Below are 26,133 nucleotides of genomic sequence, written 5' to 3' on the forward strand. Positions count from 1 at the left end.
TTAATCCAAAGATGAACATTTCTACAAGTACATATGCACGTTTTAATATTGATATTTGGTTTGTAAAATTTTTAGAATATTTTGAAACGTGAAGATTTACGAAGTTACAATCTCCCGATTGCCTGATCAAAATATGGAAATTTCCAGCGTACCTCAATCTACGTAAAGCCACACAATGGACACGATTTTTTGTTTTTGTAATATAAGTTAGTTATATTATGAGAAAAGTTTAACAAAAGTATAAATTCACAAATGTTGTATTTACAATGTTTTATAGATGAATAGGATATTTTGATCTTCAAAATACATGTAAACCTGACGTTTTTGAATCGATTAAGAAATGGTAATCTTTCGTCATGTTTTATATGTTTTAAATATAACTATTTCTGCGCCTTTTAATTTCATACCCATTTCGACAGTTAGGACAATATTTCTTTTGAGGACAATTTCCCCGAACTGCATCAATATCTGAAGACGTGAAACAGGGGATGACCTGTCTGTTGCTATCACTAGATCATTTCTTGGTAAGTCTATGGAGATAGTTGAGAATATAATGTTTCCGACTGCCAACTTGCATCCCTGACATAATTCAATTCTACATACGCACGATCTTCCAGTTCTACATCGTTCCTGCTTGATTTTAAACAAAAGTTAATTACTGAGAAATTAAGCTAAAAACACAACAATATGCTATCAAATTACAATGTATGCGAATGTTATTCATTTGTGGAATCTAGTTTATTGATACACACGATCTTCCAGTTCTACATCGTTCCTGCTTGATTTTAAACAAAATTTAATTACTGAGAAACTAAGCTGAAAACACAACAATATGCTATCAAATTACAACGTATGCGAATGCGATTCATTTTTGGAATCTAGTTTATTGAAAATTGTATTGTTTAACCTGAATAGTACTGTTTTCGATCTGCACCATCAAGAAGATTCATATTTTAGTTTGAAGTTAGCAATCTTTGTATCGTCGGTTTAAATTATACCGTTGGCGCCAACCAAGACTAAACGTTTTGGTTTCACATTCCATTTACAGCGAAATAAAAATGGGTATGGACCCAAACTTTTTATACCTGCTGAAAGCAAAACAAATACAGCAAAACCGGGTAAGACAGTGGTTCCATTTTTTTATACACAAGTTGCAATCTGAATGCGATACAAAATCCAAACACAGAACATTGCTTTACCGTAGAAAACTAACATGAGCGTTTGTATCTGACTGAACATTGGCTACAGGTACACACATTTCCTTTTCATCCTGCTTACAACATTTGTAAAACTAATTTCTCAAAATGTGTAAAGTTATTCAAACTGATAATGGAGAGAAAAGAAATAACTAACATACCTAGGTCCGTCTGGATTTGCACTGAATCTCACTTGATTTGCTTCCAGTTTGGCTGAAATAATGTAGTTATGTAAACTTAGTCTATGTGTCAACAGTGTTGTAACACATTCTTAAGCTAGTGGACCCGTAACGAGAATCGTCAAATTACGTGTTCTCTGCTAGCTTATTCGGCATTTTCCGGTTCTTATGGAAAGTTATGTGCGCATTGATCTACTAAACCTCCAAAGAATGGCGAATTTCAGAACACGAGTACGTTATTACACGGAAATAAATGGCTGTCATTATGTATCCACTACTTGGAAGTCCCTGATAGTAAATATAATAGGAAAGTAAAATAAATGCATTCTTAAAGCTGCTTGCCCACTTTTTGGTGAAATTATTCAACATGTTCATTTCCACTAAGTTTTGTATAGAATGTATTTATGACACTGAAAAGTGATACAGTGGCTGAAATGAAAGTAAAAGTAAGATATTGGTCAAGAAGCAAGAAGAATTCTATTTTTCTGCATTATTTCAAAAGCACTGTTATGGGTTACCACGCCCTACACATCATTTTTTTTTTTTTTGTTATTTATAAGAATATCTTGCAAAAAGTTTATGTCAGAAAGTTTGTACCACTAGTCACTTTGAGAGTATTTACATTTTTTGGAGTTTTGAGAAAAAGTATTTTCGCCTAAAATGTGTGGGTTAGACCCTTTATAATTGGCAAAGCAACACTTTTACAAACAAAACGCACATTATTTACATAGTATTGTAAATACAAAACAACAATTACCTTTATTGTTCCTCAATTTTTTTCTTGCAATAAGGCATACGATGACTACAACAAAGAGGGCAGCTAAACAAGAGCCAAGAATAATCCAAATAAACAAGTTATCACCGGAGGCAGAGTTGCCAAAGTCTTTGTAACGTTTCTCATCTTTCTCTGAATAAGAAAACACAATGTGAGAAATAATGTACCATTGGGGTTAAAGCCATCTACTGGATTAACTTAGCTAGAAAGAGAATATATAAAAAGAATACAACATTATTTTAGAATTCATACAAAGACAATAATTCATGTTTAGTAGAGAATGAAAGAAACATACACTCTCGTAAAAGTGTCTGTAGATTTACCAGAAGGTAAAATAATAATAGTTTCGTCATTGGGTATCAGAGCTAATAACAAAGTTAAAAGGATAAGAGCTATTAAGTGCTTTACCTTGGAAATGTAATCTTGAGGTTATGTATAAACGTAAGTTGTAAGGGTATACTTATCTTCTTTTTTTTTCACGCATTTAAGATATCGTATGAAACAAAATCTAAAATGTGTATTATTTCTGTCTAAAGTGCCATTGATCGATCAAAAGCTGATACTGGAATCAGATATATAACTGGCTGTCCGGCATCGCTAGCTATTTTTTCTAATATAGCTTTTAACTGACAACAGAATTATTTAAAAAAATATCTGAGATCATTTTTAGCTCGACTATTCGAAGAATAGTCTAGCTATTCTACTCACCCTGGCGTCGGCGTCGGCGTCGGCGTCGGTGTCGGCGTCGGCGTCACACCTTGGTTAAGTTTTTGCATGCAAGTACATACAGCCATCAATTAAAGGCATATAGCTTTGAAACTTATTTTTTCTTTTTCTAGGTCAATTACCAACCTCTCTGGGTCAAGTCCCATAACTCTGACATGTATTTTGAGCAAATTATGCCCCCTTTTGGACTTAGAAAATTTTGGTTAAAGTTTTACATGCAAGTTACTATCTCCAAAACTAATGCAGATATTGATTTGAAACTTCACATGTGTCTTCGGGGTTATAAAACTAGTTGATAGCAGCAAGTCCTATAACTCTGACTTTCATTTTGGCCAAATTATGCCCCCTTTTGGACTTAGAAAATTCTGGTTAAAGTTTTGCGTGCAAGTACATACAGCTATTTCTAAAAGGCATATAGATTTGAAACTTATTTTTTCTTTTTCTAGATCAATTACCAACCTCACTGGGTCAAGTTCCATAACTCTGACATGTTTTTTGAGCAAATTATGCCCCCTTTTAGACTTAGAAAATTTTGGTTAAAGTTTTACATGCAAGTTATTATCTCCAAAACTAATGCAGATATTGATTTGAAACTTCACGTGTGTCTTCGGGGTTATAAAACTAGTTGATAGCAGCAAGTCCCATAACTCTGACCTTCATTTTGGCCAAATTATGCCCCCTTTTGGACTTAGAAAATTCTGGTTAAAGTTTTGCGTGCAAGTACATACAGCTATTTCTAAAAGGTATATAGATTTGAAACTTATTTTTTCTTTTTCTAGATCAATTACCAACCTCACTGGGTCAAGACCCATAACTCTGACATGTATTTTGAGCAAATTATGCCCCCTTTTAGACTTAAAAAATTTTGGTTAAAGTTTTACATGCAAGTTATTATCTCCAAAACTAATGCAGATATTGATTTGAAACTTCACATGTGTCTTCGAGGTTATAAAACTAGTTGATAGCAGCAAGTCCCATAACTCTGACCTTCATTTTGGCCAAATTATGCCCCCTTTTTGACTTAGAAAATTCTGGTTAAAGTTTTGCGTGCAAGTACATACAGCTATTTCTAAAAGGCATATAGATTTGAAACTTATTTTTTCTTTTTCTAGATCAATTACTAACCTCACTGGATCAAGTTCCATAACTCTGGCATGTATTTTGGGCAAATTATGCCCCCTTTTAGACTTTGAAAATTCTGGTTAAAGTTTTACATGCGAGTTTCTATCTCCAAAACTAATGCAGATATTGAATTGAAACTTCACATGTGCCTTAGGGGTTATAAAACTAGTTGATAGCAGCAAGTCCCATAACTGATATGCATTTTGGTCAAATTATTCCCCCTTTTGAACTTAAAACTCTTTTGATATTTAACCTTTTTAGGTAATATTTTCCTGCCTCTGGGACAATATTTCGAATAGTCGAGCTTGGCTGTCTTACGGACAGCTCTTGTTTATATTAATTATCTTTTCAATACGTAATATGTCATTGCTACGCTTCATGAATATACATATAACTCTTGAACCATACTCATGTTCGCGTTTGAGGAAACTACAATGTTTAAAACTAGGTCTAGTTGAGATAGTCTTTTTCCTTAAAATTTAACTGAAAACAGTGAAAATCATTTGTATATAGATATACAAGGAAATAACAAGAGCTGTCTCCATAGGATGACACATGCCCCCGATGGCACTTTGAATGAATAGTTATGGCCGATGTTAGAGTTTAGGACCTTTGACCTACGGACCTGGGTCTTGCGCGCGACACGTCTTACTGTGGTACACATTCATGCCAAGTTATTTGAAAATCCATCCATGGATGACAAAGATATGGACCGGACACGAATGCACTATCATGAAAAATGACCTTTAACGTCTAAGTGTGACATTGACCTTTGAGCTACGGACCTAGGTCTTGCGCGCGACACGTCGTCTTACTGTGGTACACATTCATGACAAGTTATTTGAAAATCCATCCATGGATGACAAAGATATGGACCGGACACGAAAATTGCGGACAGACTGACAGACGGTTCAAAAACTATATGCCTCCTTTCGGGGGCATAAAAAAGACAAAGACAGTCATTTGTTTAGTTTAACAAGGTTATGATAGTCATGGTTTTATTTAACAAGGCTAGCTAGGCTAGTCAATTTTTTTTTAATTTAACAAGACTAGGTTTGTACTTATAAATCTAACGGGATAGCAAAGTCATAATTCACTCAAAAGGACTTCGACAGTCATTTGAATTTAACGGTACAAATCGCCGGGTTACTGCAAAAACCTAGTATCTACACATTTTTGGTAAAATGACTTTTTTTACATAAATATATGTATTTTGGTCATTTGCACATCGTCTCAAATTTTTAGACCTGCAGGAAATGTCGTTTTTGAGAACTTGATTTGTGACCAAATCAAGTATTGCTTTTCTAGCGATTTTCCAAGATCATAACCTCGTATTTTGATATGCTGCCTACATACTCACATATATATAATAAAACAAACCAGCAATAAGCACGTATTCCAAAATACTATCACTTTGCATGAACAATTTCTTGTAAACTTAACTCATTTACTAGAGCAAAAGCAACGGTTTTAGAAATACTGGCTTTTTGCTGGAACAAAATCGGTTGCCATTGTGCATGCAGCTGGAGCAAAAACAAAGTATAAAAAGATGCAATGCAACATATCAGTAATATGTTACCAAGCAGTTGGTGCAGAAACCAAGTATTTAAAACTGCAGGTGTTTTGCATTGACAAATTGACATTTAAATTGCTTAAATGTCAGCCCAACCCTTGCATAAACAGATATGACAGGTTTGCTCCAAATATACATCAAATTTTAGCATCAAGTCAGGATACAAAAACAATTATATAGGATTTTAATCTTCAGTATTAAGTTCTCATTTTCAGTTTTTGGAAGGTTAATGATGCATTTTAAATGTGACTGGTTTTCTGCAAACTAGCAAAGGTAAGATTATTATATTTTAAACAAATTTTTACTATACTCAATATTAAATATAGTAACTGAAAAACAGTTTTAAGGATGTACGAGCGAATTTTTTCTAACTTTAAGAATGTTTTCATACCCTCTGAGCTTGAAGAACAATAGTTTCTAAGACAAACAAGAGCAGGAAAAACATAGGTCACCGTTTTAATTTTATAGGGTATTTTCTTCTCCCACTGTTTACGCATTTCTGAAATTTTGTAAAATTGAAAAAATGTTGGTACTTTATAAAACATATAATATCCTACTTAATCTTATAGGGATTTCAGGTCTTACAAGTTAATATGAATATATGTTGATGTCAGTATTATATAAGCATAAAAGTCACTAACAAATCTCTTTAATGTTTACATGTTGACATAATTACCCCACCCACTTTATTTTCAACGAAAATAAACGTATTTAGACTTACAAAATAAATTCTGACGTTAAGATTTTCAAAATATTTTGCAGCATTTATGACACACAAAAATGCTTCACAATGGAAAGTTGGGGAAATGGGGTCACCGTGCATCTAAGAGATTTATTAATAAAAAAGCTGTTAAAAAGTAGTGAATTTTTATATTTTTTTGTTCTTCTTGTTTTAATTTATATTTTACAGATAAGTGCTATCTTGAAAACTTTTACTTTATTTATGGCTTAACATTATATGTATCAGTCGGAAAAATATCAAAACCAAACCTGATCTACTTTAATAGATATTTGAAATTACTTACCCCTACCCCATTGTAAATCTTGCGTCAATTATAGGCAAAATGCAAGCCAAAACTAAGGGTGTTTTTTTTTTACGCAAAAAGCATAATATATTTGGTTAAATGGTACATTATTAGCTATATTTTAATTATTTAGCATTAACTTTTAGCCAAACGTGTGTTAGAAAGCAATATTCGAAGAAACATTTTTCAAAACGGCGGATATCCTAAAAAGAACGCTCGTACATCCTTAAGGTAATAATTAAATTGAAAATCTAATTAAAATTAATATCTTATTTCACTAGTTTGTTTATATAAAACAAATTGTATTTTTATCAAGTATTACATCTAAACAGAACACTCATTATTTGATAAATTATTTAATAAATGTAACATTATTATTACCTTACATTTTTCATAGATGTGGTCTGATTCTTGAGATGAAGGAAAACTGATAGGAGATGTAACTGAACTAGAAAACAAATACTCGCAAAGTCAAAGGTGGCCTGAGTTTTGTACCACAGAAGACAGAAATTCAGCTGTAGAAAATCAGCAACATAGGTGTGAAAATGTATCAATAACAGTGGATGATGAAATCAAAAAATTTAGAAATGATCATTGTGAAAATTTTATTTACCCTGAACATTAAGTAATAAACAACGTAACACAGTGATGGATAATAACGCTGACGAGTGTCCAGTTAGTGCGTGTTAAAATGAAATAAAAATAGGGATTAAATTTAATAATAATAACACAGTGTAATGAACATTGTGATGGACAGTAACCTTAACAACACTTATAATAGTGCGTATGACAAAGAAAAGAAATAATACCTAAAAGTACAAGCAATAAACAATGATAAAGCTGAACATAATGATAGACAATAATGTTGAAAAATAGTGCATGTGACAATTAAATAGCACCAGAAAATCCAAGCAATAATGATAATGCAAAGTAACATAGTGATGGACACTAACGTTGAAGACGGTAAAATAATGCGTGTTACTATGAAATAACACCGGGAAATACAAGCATTAATGATAACGCAGTGCAGCGTACCATACTTTTTGACAGTATTATAAATGTTTCGAAACGGTCAAAATATATAGATGCATATTTAATGAGGATGTTTCTAAGAATATCATTGCAATTTGTGTGCAAAATACAATGTAGCTGAAAAAGATGTTGTGTTAACAGACAAAATGAAAGAAGAGTTCCAAAGACACCACCAATGTAAAATAACTGCTCAGGAAGAAATGGAAAAGACAAATCCTAGCCAAGCAAGACAGTATATAAAATAAAATCTGTAAAAAGGTCATTTGGAAGCAAAGAATGCAACAAAGCAGAATAATAGCAACACTCATGCACCTTTGATCTACAATCGATGCTGCACACACCTTATAGTTTAGTCACTGTAATGTACTGTATGAGGAAGTTGTGTTGCTTTAATCTATCAGTTTACAGCTTCGGAAACGGCAACGGTTCATGTTATGTGTGGTCAGAAGTTAATGGAAAGATTTTAGAGGGGTTCCTGTGAGATTTCTACGAGTATATACATTTACCTACAATCTCTATCACAATCAGTTGAAAGTGTGGTATAATAGTCGGATGCATGTACGGGACAGAAAAGAAATCAAGTTATGTCATCAAATCTGCTGTATGCGGTAAACCCAATCAAGAATACTAAACAAATATATCTCAAATATCTCATATCTGACAACAAACATATGGAGTGCGACAGTATACAGGCTGCAATCGAGTTTACAAAAAAATACTCAGATTAACGTTTATAACAAGTGGGACACTGTGATATCCATGGCCATAAGCCGTATTTTCGAGTAACTGTTCCAACAAAAACATTGTTTCTCAATATACGTGTTTTTATTTTGCACAAAAAAATAAATCTGAAATATATACAAACTGTTTGTGCAAAAACAATTTTTGCTTCAAACTCCACATTTACTAAGTTACTGACAAAGCACTTAAACAACATAGAATATATTATTTCCGGTATATGTGTAAAACAAATGTTCCCCAAACATAAGGTACATAAAAATGATACTGTTTTCGCTTCCCCTGAAAAATGTTCAAAAATGGAGATACTAGGTTTTTGCTCTAACCCGACGATTAATGTACTAGATTATTCATTTCTAATTCAGCTAGACTAGACAAGTCTTTTCTAATTTAAAGCGGCATGCCTCCAGATCGTTCCACAACAAAACAATATTTTTTTAGATATCTTGAAATAAATGCTTTGTGTCTTAAGAAGACTTTAAAACTTAATTCCGGACAAACTTTATGTTACGGAAACATATGAGAATTTGCTGTTTTTACTACTTTTCTCCATGAAAGTCGAAAAGCGTTTGTCACGCTTTTACTTAAACTGTCTTCACATTTTGAAGTTATTATTCATTACTTCAGCAATAGCGCTATTAGTTACAACGACGGGAAAATGTTTTATTGCCGCGGCGGTCCGGGGACCGACGCGGTGATCTTTTTTTCTTGATTTGGATTTTTTTAAATAATTTAGAAATAAGAATTCATATTCTAAGTTCATAATAAGACCAAACTTCAATTTGAAAGAAATATTATTTTTAAGCCAAATCTGGAGGTCTGTGCCTTTAACAAGACTAGGATTAGTTTATTTTATTTCTTATTCTTCTAGATTAAGCTCATGGTTAAGAATTGTTATAAATGGATATGAAAAGCTATTAATTTAACTTCAGATCAAGATATTTTAGAAAGTTATAAAAAGAAGTTACCAAGAATGTTTACAGTTAGGGTCCTCTGGTCACTTGTTTGTAAATAATGAGTTTGGCAAATAAATTGTCGTTGTTGCGTAAAATTTGCTTCAATAGAAATGACGCAGTCTGTTTTCAATGGACATTGTTTCATAGTTATGTTTCCAACATCAGATTGCTCCACCCATGAAATGTTGGAGGCAGGAATGCTTTGTGCTGAGCATTTTACGTGTGCCTGTTCTCCTTGTAAAATAGTAAGTTCTGAACCAGATATGTTGAATTCGATGGTAGGTGCATCTACAATTAACAATTAATAATAATCACGGTAGGGAAACTGACACCGGATACAGCAAAGAAAGTGACAAGTAAACAAACATATATCCCCTCATTTTTCTTTACCAGAGGTAAGATCTTGCTGTGTTAACGCTTATCTACCGTATCCATAAATGAAACGAGTGTTTAAAGCTGAATAGCTGAATGCTAAATTTGGACTATTGTGTATCTTATAATAGTCGATTAGCCAAACCCACTAATTCTGGCTAGCGGTACCATCCGAGGGGATTAAAGCTCAAATTTTGGATAGGTAAACATCTGATAATTCAGAAACTATGTGATAGCATTGTATTGGTGGTAGCTTTTTGTGTGATATTAGCCGTGCAGTAACCCAACCCCAAAACAGACTTTCTTCAAACTTGCGTTAGACATAAGTAGACTTTCTATTTCAAACTAATGGTTCTCTCATCTTTGACTACATTTGCTTGGCAATTGATAGACAAGCATTATGTAAAGTATTATGTAAAGTATTTTATGTATTTTTAGCATTGTTGTTGAAATATTGCCTATCTAGCGATTAGTGTTGGTAATTACAGACACACATAGACCAGGGGCCGTATTCATAAAGCATCTTAAGTATAAGTATAAAAAATTAATTATTTACTTAAGTATTACTTAGGTAAGAAATTTATTTTACTTAAGTATATTTGTTATTCATAAAACAACTTAATAAGTAATTCTTGTTTTTTATTGTGGACGAAAACATTAAAACAACAACATTAATTTCAGACAGATAGAACAAGCAGAATTATGTTTAAAGTGCTTTTATCTGAAAAACAACACTTTAATTGTACTCACCACGCTGTTTTATTTTCTGACTTAAGTCATTTCTTACGTATCTTAAGTTTAAGCTGTTTTATGACTTGGACTTAAGTTTTTACTTAGACTTAAGCTGAAATCACCACAAACTTCAGTAAAATCTTCAACTTAAGTCAAAACTTATACATAAGATGCTTTATGAATACTGCCCCAGGGCTTAAACATAAAATTACACAAACTATTGTGTCATAATATGCAGTTAGAAAGATATTTTGCTCATTCTTGAACTAATATGACATGTTTAAATACATAGGGTATAAGGTAGTATACATTCTACAGATCACAAAATCAAGTTGTCTGCCATTGGCTGTAGGGGCGCTCGTAATTGACGGCCTATTAATGTGCGTTACATATTTGTTTGAAATACTTCGATAAATCATATGGAACAGAAAACTATGAATATCGTTAAATCAAAGCCATTTATGGACTAGTTTTGATATGTTAGATCTACAACTAGATAATTATTCGCAGGCCATTAGTTTTTAATATCAAAGTCGCCTAGTTGTTATTGTAATTTACGTGACAATACACATGTAGATGAAGAACACAAAATATGTTTTAACATGATATATTACTATTTGATCTGTCTAAAACGTGCACACCTCTGTGTCATTGTTCGTCTGCCTAAATAGCAAACATTTTTATGATGAACAATACCACATTTTAATTTTGTACAGTAAAATACGTTACCATCAAAATCAAAATTTTAATAATATTTCATATAAATATATATAAAGTGGTTGCTATTCAGTATTATGTTTAGAAAAAAAAAAATAACTAATCAATAAAATTATTCTAAGGTTATATATCAATTGAATGCAAAAGTGTAATTTACGTTACAATATGTTACCGTATTCGGTAATATGCTACCGTTATTATTTTCAGTCATTTTGTTTTGTATATCATTGTTATTCTTTGTTTTCAATAAACCACATTTTCTGTCTATTCAGCATACTAGAACATTCTTAGTTATGACTCTTCATCGCTGTCTGAATCTTATACGATATCATCAATATTGGTAAGCTCATAATCTTCATCAGTTTCGCTGGTTTCGTTTATGTCAGTGTTGCACAATATGTCAACAAGTTCATCAGGAACAATCTTGTTGTCACTGAAGTTGTACACAAACTGTTGCCCGTCATGAAAGTTCCAGCCATTTTTATCAACATCAGGAAGATAAGGACTGTTCTCTGGGTATGCTGGCAAATATACACCTTGAAGAAAAGATCGAGGTCGTTTATTTTTGATATGAATAAGAGTAAAACTACAAAAGTATTAATTAAGTGTAGAAAAACATGAAGAGATTGTATATAATTTGAGTCTATAATTATAAAGTTTTCCTATTATGTTTACAATAGCTACGCAAATTTGTACACTTGTAGATTAAATGTAAATAAATGAATAAGTAACCGATAGTTGACTGGATTGATATGGTGGCAATAGGGTCATGTAAATGCCGTCGGAACTATTAAGGATGCGTCTTGGTTGCCGTTCTTCTTTACAAACATTTCGTATCTAACCTTGTTGATGTTCCGATATTTTGGGTGACCATATCATGCACATACAAATGATCTCTGACCTCCAAAACGTCGTCGGAGCACACAGGTTGTCGTCCCAACTGTTTAACTGTCTGAACATATTGGCAATTTTTTCGACAATCTTTAAAGGTTTGACTTTCCCTTTGCGCACATAGGCGTTTGTTGTATCGCATCCAGTTAAACAATGCATGGCTGGTAAAATTGAACACATATCACACTTGTCCTTTTTGCGTCTATGATAATCTTGATATCAAAAAGCAGTCGCTTGTTCCAAACACTAGTGTGAAATGAGTCTGTTCTTATTTGGTCAGCATAATGGGCCAGCAGTATCAAGACATCAGATCTAACAATGGGGGATCTAACAATGACTGTTGAAGCGTAACAAGCCCTCGCACTTACACCAAGGTAGTGCAAAATAATTTTTGTGTTCACTTCTTCCTGATTGAAAAACAGATCTTCTAGTATCTTCTGTCGTAACACTTTAGTTCATTATAACGGAAACAGCTGTTTTCAATTACAAAATTGATTTCCCTGCCTTGTTACCTAGGTGAAAAATGAGCATGATCAATTATTGAGTTTTGAGGTCATCACTGCTCATGAAATCTTTCCAATTCTGTGGATTCTTTTGGACCAGGAAACAGAAGTGTTTGTGCAGTTCCATGTCGTTTTCTTTCGACAGGCTTGATTGTTTTGGGATAGTATGTATCTGCAAAGCAATCTTCTCTCAAAGCATTGCCATGAAGAGATATAATATCAAGGCATAATATTGAAATTGCCTTAGTTAAAAAAAAACCAAAGAAAGCGACCAGCTCGCAGAAAAAAATGACTCAGATAAGGGCTGAAAGAAATGTGTTTGGACTATTCGTGATATTAGCTGCTGGACATGCATGATATAGACACATAATTCCCTTGTCATTGGCAACATCCTATGGAATGCCAACAAAGACAAACAAAGTCAATCTCTTACACTACGTTGAAGAATGTATCGAGCCTACAGCAAGCAATCCTATTGAAAATGTTACTTACATTAAGCCCTCAGATTCCGATGAAGAATGCCAAGTAGATTCCGAAGAAGAATGCAAAGTGTGCAAGGTCACATCATAATAGAGACTCAAGCAAGGTTTCATGAATTTACATCAAATACTTTTTGAGCTAGGCACATTATTAAGTGAAAATGTGCATTTTGGACTATTTCAGGGGCCATAACTTTGAAGATAGGGGATGGAGTCAGCAAAAGAAAAAAAGATGCGCAAGTTTATATCATGATAAAGACTCATGCAAGATTTCATCCATTTATATCATATACTTTTTGAGATAGGTGCGTAACAAGATGAAAATGTGCTTTTTTGACTATTACACGGGCAATAACTCTGAAAACACTGGGCGAAGACTGTCAAAAAATAGGAGATGCACAAGTTCATATCATGATAAAGACTCATGCAAGGTTTAATCAATTTATATTAAATACATTTTGAGCTAGGCGCGTGACAAGGTAAAAATGTGCATTTTTGACTATTTCGGGGGCCATAACTCTGGAAATAGGGTTTGCAGTCAGACGAAAAATAGGAGGTGATAAAGACTCGGGCAAGGTTTCATCAAATTATATCAAATGCATTTTGAGCTAGGCGTGTCACGAACTTCGGACGGACGCACGGATGGATGCACGGACAAGACCAAATCTATATGGCCCACCATGGTGGTTGGGGTTGGGGGAGGGGGGGGGGGGTGCGTGCGCACAATTAAGGAAATATTTTACTTGTTTGTTCTTACATACTGTATACAAATACATAAATTATTCAAACTGAATAGCATATGTTCCATAATTCGTATGCCTACATTGGACCTGAACTTTTACCCAAGTATGCATTTAACAGGATGATTTCACACCAAAGGCTACCTTCGATACATTGCTATCACATATTATCTTACTCCAGGGTTGTATGTCTTTCCAAAAATCACAATGATAATTAATCCCCCCAGATGGTACTAACCAACCCTATGGCTCACCAGCTATAATGCCTACGAGTTGGTAGAGTAGGAAAAATGTTACTCCTAGTCTAAGATGATCACCCCGAGACTTTCGACAACTTTTGTTATTTTGGTGTGAAATATTTTGAATAGATAAAAACTTTAAATCATACGTTTTCACAAGCAGTGGCCAAACTATTTTTGCTAAAAAAACTGGCTATGTAACTTTTAAGCTGTTAAAGATATACCCTAAGAAATGTGTATCCTACTATACTGTGGATAGCCGTATTATGTACTGAGGACAGTTTCCAAGTTGAGGATAGCAGGTGAGAATAGGACAAACTTCCAATACTCTGATCGATAGTTACACTGTTTATGTAACATGTCTATCTATTTCGAGCCCTTTCGTTTACTCTAGGTATTGTTTTTAAATATTTCTCATACGTTCGTCTGTCACTAGTGTTTGAAGGGTATGCAAGTTAATGGTTTGTTACTCTGATGTTTTCGTTTGGGTGCAGCAAAACCTATAACATTTGACAGTGGGACAAACTAATGATTTTTTTCGCAGATAAAATACGTCTTTTTTGAAAAATTAGCTTCTTGAAATCTTAAATCCCTAGTAAATAACCGTTCAGTTTTATGTCCCAACTTTTATGTGGGGTGAGGGGGGAAGAATGAGGGACATGTAGAGATGTTGCTGTCCATTCATGCGTCTCAAAATATTGTGTGACCAGCTCCTCCTGATTTGCTTCAAACTTTTAAAGATGAACGAGTTTTATGTGCAGATGACTATCACGGAAGAAATTTTGCTGTGACTATTTTACCGCAGATATGCTTTGATAGTTTTGCTATATCGAATATAGAGAAAAATCTTGTGTGTTCAACTCCTCAAACATTATTGAGAAAGGATATGTTTGAAAGTTTGTAGATGAAAGACCTTGATGTGTAGATGACAATAAATAATGGATTTTTTCTATAGTGATTTTTTCCTAGAATTATGGTCCTTTCTTAATTTCGCAAAATAGGCCATGAGGGAGAAATCTGGTGTGGATTCAAAGTTGCTCCAATGCACAACCTTATCTGAATACAATTGCTTCCAGCTTTAAGTCGAACATTCTTCATGTGAAGATTTCTGTACTAAAATCTTTGCTATTTAGAGGATGGATGTGGGGACATGCGTGTCCTATGGACACAATTTTAGTTTTTCTGAATTTGCCCTACAAAATATCAACACTTCAAAAATCAGTAACTTTGGACTCGCCAATATTTTTGATTTCCGCCGTTGATAATCAGTGCGATGTATTTACAGTTGAAACTCTATATCTCGAACTCGCTTATGTCTAAATTCCGGCTTTCTCGAAAACATTTTTAAGTCCCGTCCAGAAAACTCGTCCACAAAGTATCATTGTTTAAGTTGAATTTCGATTATCTCGAAGTAAAACTCTCAATCCCTTTGAATTCAAGATACTGTGTTTCAATTATTTTTTTGGTCCTACGGAATCAGTTAAAAAAAAAGGAAATAAATAAAATAAAGGTGCATTGTATGTCTATATATCTATTTAGAGGTTGGTAGAGTAAGTAGAATTGTTTAAATATTGTTGTTATATTTTCTGGTCCTTTGGGATCGTGGAGTATATTCAATTTTACTGTTATAGAAATCCGTCTAAATCGGTGCGACGGGATGTGAATATATTTAACATTTCATTACCTACCGAGTATGCTATTATTTTGCTTTATTGCGTTCTATGCTTCTAAAAGATCTTTTCATAATTTTTTAATTTGTAATTTCAGTTTCTGTAAACTGTATTTAAGGACGGAAATGCAACTTTCTTGTCTACTCGGGACAAGAAGTCTACTGAGGACATCGTCTCTTAAACACGTTCTCAAGATAATACTTTTCAAAACAAGGAGCGCTAAAAAGTGGCAGGTGGAAGTGGGTACGAGACGGTAGGTGGATGTGGTGTGGGGGCGGTAGGTGGAGGTGGGGCGGGGCGGGGCGGGGCGGGGCGGGGCAGGGTGGTGGTGGCGGGTCCCGGGGGATGCAACCTGCCAAACATGAACAAATTTTCTCCGAAAAGTTTCGAATAAAATTCAATACTATTATTCCTTCAACATGGATCTTGAACAAAAATCTCCGCATTCCCCATTTTTGACTGTTGTCTTTGGAGAGAAAAAAAAACACAACATATCTTTGGAACAAAAATTGGAGGGACTCAAATGATAGGTTACTGAAGAACCTCGACAACTTTGTACATATCAATACAAACGCCAAAGTTAAATATAAACGATTGTCACAGTAACCATGGTAACCCTGTATATTCTAAATATTTTCTTTTCTTTTGGTTTTGGTTAATACAAAAGGCTTGATAGATATTTCATAAGCGAAATGACATTGCAATTCATCAGGTATATCAATCAAACATACATTTCAAGTGGAAGGTTTTGCTCGACTTTGACCTCCAGCTTGATGTCTGATGGGGGAACTGGAAAAAAAGAAATTTGACGGACTGAAATCTAACATTTTAAGGTATATGAACTATTTTCTGGCGATCTGAAATTGATTCTCTTCGTTTTAATAAATATGTGAAAATGTGAGTCTTAGTTCAAAAACTGCAGTGGATTTTGAATACATTGACCGTTTCATTAGTAATTTAACATCGCTTTTAATTTTTTAATAATACGTGCTCGTTTTCCTTATCACTTGCAAAAATAACCAGTCACAGTGGAAATAGCTTTTACAAAATTCTAAATACATGAACACACATTAATTAAAGAAGATCAATATTTCTAACAACATCCGATTTATTTTCCTAGTACAAATGTAAACAAAGAAGACTGAAAATTGTGTTATATTGACTGTTCACTGTTTGAACGTCACAATTTTTACTTCAAAGCATCAGTCGTCATAACGGCGCGCTGGTAAAGAAACGCATAAAACAGGCAAATATTTTACGGAAGTCTTCAAGGATGTACGTAATAATTCTTGAAAATTTGTTACAATCGAAATAATTTATTCAAAAAGTTACTGCTTTTGAATAAAATAAATGTTTGACGTTTAGATGCGTATGATTAAATCATTCGAGGTGGGTCATTGTGATATAACATGTATCAATTACATATCACTGTCCGAGATAAACTATTGTTTTTAATTCTTTACAATACAATTTCGGTATTTTTGTTTTGGTGCTTATGTGTAAGACGTATTTGCTTAGATATCTAAAACAAAATAAAAATTTAAAAAAAGAAAACTATGAATAAAATAATAAGAAATAAAGTATTGCCTATTAAAGACATACCATACAGAAACACTAAAATGTCGAAACTGAATCGTAATGATTCTGTTGATACTTACATAAGAAATTAAACTGTTTCCGCGGGGAACATTCCTTTATGACTCTGTACCATTCATTATAACGGCAACATGTGACGTTTTCGCTATTCCACATTCGTTCGAATGTTGTCAGGGAAACAACACTCATGTATAAAGAGGTGGCAGCATTAATAATATTTGTTTGGACTGCAGACGACACTTCAATACCGGAAATGTTTAACGTTACATTCGGAGCAGGTCTTCCACCATCCACTACGCATGCAATATAGCCGTTAGTTCCTTCCTTGAGAGTCTGTGGTACCGTAAATGAGTGGAATAGTGGTGATTCTGAAAAGACAGTGTGAGAAAATATTCAGATAAAGGATATATGTATGGTCATTATCAATGTATTTAAAGAAAAGTACATCAGTTACGTTTAAAGTGACTTGCAAGTACATTACCTTATTTATTCAGGTAAATTCAGGTAAATTCTTCAACATGACTGTCTTGATAGTAATTACGAGTTTGCTTAATTTCGAAACGCTATTTTTTGGGATTTTTTTTCTGTATCTAATGCGTAGTTCGGTCCATCTAATACCCCAGTCACAAATACGGCGCGGATAGCTACGTCTAGCTACAGATTGAAACGTAGTTATCCGTATCTTTCCGTACTAGAGTCGTACCTCAGAGTAGTCATCCGTATCAATCCGTACCAAAACTTGGTCAAAACGTATTCAAAACTTATTCCAAACTTGCAAGTTTCTCCAACTTTCGAACATGCACAAAAGTTTGAGCGAACCGTAGACATTTGAGCGTGACTTTAGTCCAACTTGGCTGAAACGTATTCATCCGTAGTTAAACGTACTAAAACGTAGTTATCTGTGCACTTACGTACCTCGCCGTAGCTGAACGTAGTTGTCCGAGGCTGCTCGTACTTAAGCGTAGTTCAACGTAGTTCACCGCCAACCCGTCCGTGCGCTGGGCAAGTTGCCAGGCGCAGTAAAACGTAATTCAACGTAGTACCTCATACCTATCCGTACTTATTCGCGTCCTATATTGTTTTGTTTGTTTCCTGTTTCTCACAATATTTCCCGTACTAAGACGTACTGCTCCGTAGTTATACACCCACAGACCAATTCTATCCGCACCGTACCTCAACGCACGGACATATCCGTATGTGTGACTGTAGCTTTAAGGAGGTAAGTAATAGAGATTTTCAACTTACTTCGACTAGGACTGAGGACAGCGGACTGCATACTTACAGTAGGGGTTATCTCAAAATATTTAATGGTTCGCAAGAAAGCAAACACCTGTGTAGTAACTTTTGCCTTTATTGTAGAAATTAGTGTATTTGAGAAATAATAAGTTCCCAATAGTGGTTTATCGTAGAATAACCCGTGTTTTTAGATCTTATGCGTAAGAATATATCACGAAGGCCGTAGACCTGAGTGATATATAGTTTTGCATAAGAAAGAAAAACTCGGGGTATTCTACTGTGTGTAGCAATAAATCACACCTGAGAATTTGTGATTTCGATTCTAACACGACATACTGTTATCAACAGTGTTAGAAAAATGGTAACTACTTTTTACGACCGGGACCTCCGTGGCCGAGTGGTTAAGGTCGCTGACTTCAAATCACTTGCCTCTCATCGATGTAGGTTCGAGCCTCACTCAGGGCATTGAATTCTTCATGTGAGGAAGCCATCCATCCGGCTTACGGAAGGTCGTTGGTTCTACCCAGGTACCAGCTCGTTTTGAAATAATGCACGGAGGGGCACCTGGGGTCTTCCTCCACCATCAAAGCTGGAAAGTCGCCATATGAGCTATAATTGTGTCGGTGCGACGTTAAACCCAACAACAAACACAAAACATTTTACGACCGTGCTACGCACCTGGATCGGATGACGTCACTGCACGCGAATGGGTTATTGCAGAATAACCCGAGATAGTTTTTGCTCTACAGTTATGTAGTTTATTTGCTGGTCGTGTTAGAATGTGATATATTTATATGTTAATACAATACATACGTTTGAGAGTACGTGGACGGTGACCAGGCTACATTTAACACACGCAATCGCAATTTTCAGATGTCATATTCTATTATTGTTTAGTTCATGACATAACGATTCGGCTCCATAAATGTCTACATGTAGGATGCCTCTAGATTCTGGTAAATACGCTGTCGCATTTCACTTGAATATAGCATGTTCTTCAAATATTCGTATGCTTTAACATTTTGTTTTGATATTGAGACATTTCTGGCGTTATCTTCCGCGCTACTCGAACGACACGACTTTTGAAGTTTTGAACCCACTGTCCTACGATGATACTTCACCTTAATATGTTCTTGCATTAAAAACTACAACTTGAAACATGGATTTGAAGATAACAGCGGTTCCTATTAAACAGTTTGATTTTAATTTTTATCCGCCCATACGATTCCCAAGACTTGTTTTTCCTAGCATCAAGATATGAAAAACGCAGTACAAAATATTATTGTGAAAAAAAAAAAAAACATTCTGAATAAAATGAACGTTCGTTTAAGTGTTTGTTTCATAGTATAAATACTGTGTTCTCGTAGACTTTTGTACGGAAAAAGTCCTTGTTTCTCAGTAATTGTTATAACTGTAGAATGTTCCATCAAATAGAAGTTTTAATGAAATACTCGTACTTGAATGATTTAGTTCAACACTTTGTCTAAACATACAGGAAGTTCTCATACATATATTTTTCATCCTGGTCGAAACATCCTGACTTAGTTATGTATCAGCATGTTTGAAAATAAAAGAAGGAATATCCACTTCATATTTTCATAATCTGATATCAGATTTTGAAAAATGATCAAGACAGGCTCGATCTTGATGACTGAGGTCACGCCAAGATTGAATTCCTTGACTTCTGTTTTCAAAACATTTTGAGTCTCAGCAGAGTTTGATTATAAAATTTTGTTATTGATATCAAAATTGCTCATTAAAATTAAAGTTTTAAATTTATGACTATTTTCAAGTGACTATTCAGTATGGAGTATCCGTCTCAACTAGAATTTAATCTTTAACTACCATTAAAACTAGCTGTCAAATTATGGTATATGTAGATAATCGGCTTAAGGGAGGGAACTTGAACAGAGATTTAAACTCATGAAAACTCAAGGTCTATATTGGTTTAAAAATTCATAATGTAGCAATAATGTATATCATGATATGGTAACCGGGAAAACTAAATAAATTCAGTACTGTATAAAACTGAATTTGTAGGGTTTTAAATGGTTAAGAATGTATAATACCACGTGCAACATTTTTTACCGCGGTGCATTAAAATGTCACGTATCGTATCGTGCATATTCAAAATTGTGCGTAGTACAATAACATGTCAGCGTCGCGAGTGCAATAATACGAAACTCCATGTTTCCATATACACTACATGCATTCTTCGATACCAAATATTCAGTCAAGTAATAACTTGTAACATATGTTGTTGTGATCCCCTACTCACAGGGGGCGCCTGATCTAAAATAGGTGAACCTCAAAATTGCGGCGCAGGGGAAGAGTGTCTGTCTACTCACCAGGAGGTCATTGGTTCAAAATCTGGATCATAGGACATGTTGATCGTTGAATCAATTCGTTTTTCACTGCTAGCGAATACTGGCTAGAACCTCATGAAATTGACGACAAAGCGTATTAAAATGGTTTCAGCACTCCAAATAAAAAAAAACAAGTTTGCGATACAGATCCTCTAGCTTCTTGTTCATAAATGCGGTAGCTGGAAGATTTGAATAGAAACATTAATCAAAAAGCGATATAAAAGGTAACAGCGTATTTTAAAACAAAATGCGCTCACGCTGTTAAGAATGCTTGTATGACTAAATAATATACCGATAATTCATAAACAATAAAATGGATATTAATAAATCTTATAACTGTCTTTTCTCAGATATTTTAAATGGAAACATTATTGTGGCATCAGAAGCGGATGCTAAATATGGCACTGTTTAGTTATGCATATAACTTCCTTTCAGTTTGAGAAAACCCCTATAGTAACTCCGCTGTCCGTGGTCCGCAGTACGCGTCAAAGTAAGCTGAAATTCTTTAAGATAACAGAATGATAAACAAACTGTGAACGCTGTGTTTAAAACGTTAGTACTTTATACGCAAATGCAAATGCAATTAATACATTTTTTATTTTAAGTTTACTCGAACTTTTAGAATGAAATAAATACGAGTTTCACTTACTGATAACATACACATGTGCCGTGATGATTAAAGGTGAGGTTAATGCATCGTTCATAACTGTGCATGTCATAATTGCCATATGATGTTTGTTGCGAAGTGTAAAGAAAGCCAGGTAACCCGCTGTGTCATTATAGCGTGTTGAGCTTAGCGATTCATTCCCTATTGACATGGTGACTGTAACTGGTTCTGTACCACCACTTGTCTGGCAGAGTACACCGAACTGATCACCATCCTCACCAACAATACACTCCTTACAGTCGTCTATGTCCTTTAACCCTTCAAATGCTGGTGCACTTGGTGCAACTACAATTTATGTTCAAATTAAAATTCGGTTGCACTTAGAGACTATATTTTGTGAAAGTATTTGAAAAAGCCAAATATTATAATTTTGACTAAATGCATAATCTTAGCAAATATCATTAAAAAGACACACAATGAATTTTAGGCGATGGACCCGTAACGACAAAAACTAGGCTATTTCCGTACATAATCTCCGTATGAAATTTCAGCATCCTTCTGTTGTTTATGAAAAAATACAGTTAGGACCGAAGAATGCCGAAATTTAATACGGAGGATATGCAACTGCGCGGAAATAGCATATTTTCATTATGGGTCCACCACTTTAATTTTTAACTTTTATTTCGGATAATACGACGTAACTTCAGAAGGTCTTCAGAATTTTTATTGTAAGTACAATATTACCTGGTATTATCACATTGACAAAATTGGAGTAGTTCAATCTTTCGCCGCAGTAAACTCCATATCCGCCATTCATTCGTTCATTGAACATGATTATAGTCAACACATATTTATCATTCGGCTCCCTTTCTTCCTCATACGCATATTCCGTCAAACGTATTGTAAGAGGGTGATTCTGTGTAGAACGCTTCCATTCTCGTATAAACTGTTCTGGATTTCGCATAACATATATCGATGGATGATATTCTAGTTCTACGTTCTCGCCTTCTCTCACCTTTGTTGTTCTTAGGTAAACAAATCCACACGAATACGATATATATGAGGGGGGAAAGGAAATAAAACATTTACATTGTTTTTAATATTTGACTGCCCTATAGATGGAAACCACAATCATAATAATATGATTAATTTTCAAATGTTTTAAATCTTATGCCGAGAGAACTTGGTTTGGTATCTGGCTAGCATTTACCTTTATCTCGCTTTCTACAAATTTCTTGCATTTCTATTGGTCAATACACGTCACGTGGAGACAGGAATATTGATCAAAACAAACTGGCTGCCACATCGCTGACGTAATCGTGATTATTTAGCTCCAGCCACTGGCACCAGAACAGAAGGAAAATGCCTCTGTACATGTTATACCCTTCCCCATAGGTATTCTATAAGAACCATGGTCATGAAGGGGGAATTACACTAACCCGTTTTAATCGTAAATTTCTCAACTTAAACGCGCAGTTCGGTGAATGGGTACCTAGTATATTGAACAAGCGATAAATTATCTTCCATCGTGCACCAGTCACATTGTCTCAATATTCCATATTGCTGAGATTATAAACATATTTATGCTTTCGTCAACGTTACAGAAAAAACTTGCTTGACCTTCCCTATTGAACATCCGATCTAGAGGTCACGGCAGTGTGCACATGTTTGGCGAAATGTAAACAAACAAAAACAGAATTTAAAAAATCACATTTTTACAATAAAACTCGAAATGAATGAAAATCATCTTTAATTTGAAATCGTACATTGGCCTGCATCTGTTTTGTTTATTTTATTCATTTTGCACATTTATGCTGCATTTTCACTTTTTAGCGAACACGTGTAGTAAAATGACGATTGACATACATGTTCACATTAGCCAATCATAATGGTTTTGTAATCTAGAACGGAACTTCACCAGGGAAGTTCTAGCAAGTTTTTTGTGTAACGTTGAAATAACTATAAACTACGCGTTGTTTTTCTAAGATAAGAAGTATCGAAAAAATGTGACCGGTACACAATGGAAGACAAATTACCACTTGCTTGATATCCATAGTACAAATTTACCGAACTGCGTGTTTTAGGTATGAAATGCGCGATTGAAACGGGTTAGTATATTTTCCCCTTCATGACAATGGTTCTTATAGAATACCTAGGGGTAGGGTTTAATATGTGCAGAGGCATTTTCTTTCTGTTCTGGTGCCAGTGGCTCCAGCTATAGATATCGTTTCCGAGAGTACATTCAGTGTTTTCTTGCCGTTTTTATTTTTCTACTTAGTTTAGGCTCATGAAGCGTAAGAAGCGGAAATAGAAGAACGATAACTCTGTATGGGAGACACGTTCATTGAACAAATATTGTAAAAGCATCATGCGTAATGGAAAGGAGTTAACGTTTTTATTACTCAGCAGTTTGTTGTAGGATCATTTATTCTACGTGCAAGCTAAAGTATTTAACAGGAAAAGGGATGAAAGCCGAAATTTCAAGACATTTCAGATATCGTGAAACCTAATGATTTTCGAATGATAGAACAGTAGAATGCACTTAAGCGGTCCCCTTGTATGAAATTTCACAGCTGTTAAAGACCTGTATTTTGTTCAAAATTACAGTCAAGGTTATTTCAAATTAGTACCTGTAGATTGTATATAACATCATTGATTTAACAGCTGTAGATTTCAATTTACAACTGTAAAACAGGTTGAGTTATGCAAATGAGATACAGCTGTAAAAAAAACTTACAGCTGAAAAAATGAAAAAAGTTGCAACTGTAAATATGCATAAAAGTCACAGCTGTAAAAATAGTTCAGGTGTTGAAAAAACGAATATTATTATAAGGGACGAAAACAGAGGTACAGAAAGTTTTAGAATGAAGCGTAATTCTCTAGAAAGGGTAGCAGTCGCTACACGAATGACAAAATTAATGATCTAATAGGTAAAGAACAATATAAAATATGTAAATGTTATAGCAATTGCACAATTAAAGGTTAGACAAAGTAGAAACTATGCATCATATCTTGTTTATAAAACTTTCTTTGTCATGAAAACATATGACAATCTCGTAAATATTTCCTTCAAACTTTTGAGTTTTAAATAAAGTGTAATATATGATTAAACATTTTCATTAAAGATGGCTGACAATACTCCTGTTTCCCTCCAAAAAAAGTGACAGCTGTAATTTTGAGACATGGCCATTTTACAGCTGTAATTTTCAACTGTAATTATTTTTTCAGCTGGTTATTTAGACTTGCATGTTTTAAGTCTGTAAATTTCAACTGTATTCCTGGTAATTTTCAACTTACAGATCTTTTACAACTCTAATTTCATTTCAAAACAAAGGTCTTTAACAGTCTTTTAGCTGTAAAACAGGTTCTATTTTTGTACAGGTTGTAAGTTAACGATGCACATGCGCAATAAGTAAGGGAGTGTTGGACAAAGAGGGGTGTGGGAGCAGCAACCCCCAAACATGTTCATCAAAGACTAAAGTTATCCCTTAAAATTATTTATTTCTAAGGCATTTTTAAACGACTTGTATTATAGAGACCGCTAAAATGCAAGTAAGTTTTTTTTTTTTTTGTTGCGATCAAAAACAATTCATAACGTTCATAAATGAGCTTTTGTGTTTTGTTATACACAAAATACAGTTCATTGTGCACTTTATGACTGGTGTTAATCAACTACAAATAAAACATGATGATCAAACACATGATTGCACCCTAGGATTCTAATTTCCAGTCTGCACTGTAAGTAGCTTTGTTAATTTACATAATTTTTCGATTATAGTTGTTAACTTCCAAAATGTTTCGATTAGAGTTTTTAATTTACAAAATGTTTCGCTTATAGCATTGTTGCACCCAAAATGTTATTCTGTCGAGTTCTGAAAGTCATTACCAAAATGCGTTACACTCAACGCAGTATGTTAGTTTACAAAAATATAGTACCAAAATGCGTTTGATATGTACACATCCAACGCAAAAAGGTATTGATAATAATCACATAATTTACAAAAAGAATATTTTGTGACGAATGGACAATATTGTTTCAAAGAACTTAGTTGCTCATCCGAGCTTGACCTTTTGACCTTGAAAATATAACGGCTCTAGGTTCAGTCAAGCAGGACCATTGCAACACACGTGACAGAGGTCAGTGCCTTCTATCTTCGACATACATCGAGAGATATTGAAGGATATGGCAAACTGTTCACCGCTATTATTTGATGCGTCGTTCGCATGACCCTGGGACAGGTTTCACAAATGCCAATAATTATGTAAAGACTGTTTGAGATTAAAATTCAGACGAATCACGAGAAAATATCACATAAGACGGGTTGTATAATAACTTTAAAAGTATATGCAAAGGTAGACATGCAACTTTTATCCACCAAAAATCTTTAGAAAATTTCAATGTTGTGTGATATAGTGAAATACTATTAAATAAGCCAACTCTGTAGTGAATTTAATTTCGAGGGTACCGAATAATTTATTCAGCGAGAGTTACCGAGTTTGGTCGAGTAAATATCAGGCATTCGTATGTTGTATACTGTACATAACTTTCTCGTATTTTCACCTGGTGCTGGAAAAACTTTTCTTACACTCCGGAGTGTAGGATTGCCCTTTGACTGAACGCTCCTAAATTGTTACATCTGTTTTAAAGTTGAGGTTCAGTGGC

The 26,133-nt window shown here is 34.3% G+C and overlaps 2 protein-coding genes across 3 annotated transcripts in view; both read right to left on the reverse strand.

Annotated features, from left to right (window-relative positions):
* Positions 1–738: 738 nt before the first annotated feature.
* LOC123559674 (uncharacterized) overlaps positions 739–26,133 on the reverse strand; it is a 134,682-nt gene continuing 109,287 nt past the window's right edge. Inside the window, exon 11 of the mRNA XM_053516809.1 lies at positions 739–775. Coding sequence (XP_053372784.1) covers positions 739–775 — 37 coding nt within the window. The remainder of the gene's footprint in view (positions 776–26,133) is intronic.
* The window catches only part of LOC128546179 (uncharacterized), an 81,542-nt gene continuing 64,671 nt past the window's right edge, over positions 9,263–26,133 (reverse strand). The window contains exons 5-7 of one of the 2 annotated variants that reach the window (XM_053552487.1): positions 21,513–21,815; positions 17,324–17,629; positions 9,263–9,610 (exon numbers count right to left, since the gene is read on the reverse strand). In XM_053552487.1, the coding sequence (XP_053408462.1) occupies positions 9,318–9,610; positions 17,324–17,629; positions 21,513–21,815 (902 nt within the window). In that variant the 3' untranslated portion in view covers positions 9,263–9,317. The other variant, XM_053552489.1, reaches the window with a different exon arrangement.

This window comes from Mercenaria mercenaria, chromosome 10 (genome assembly GCF_021730395.1).
Source record: "Mercenaria mercenaria strain notata chromosome 10, MADL_Memer_1, whole genome shotgun sequence".
Taxonomy (NCBI): Eukaryota; Metazoa; Mollusca; class Bivalvia; order Venerida; family Veneridae; genus Mercenaria; species Mercenaria mercenaria.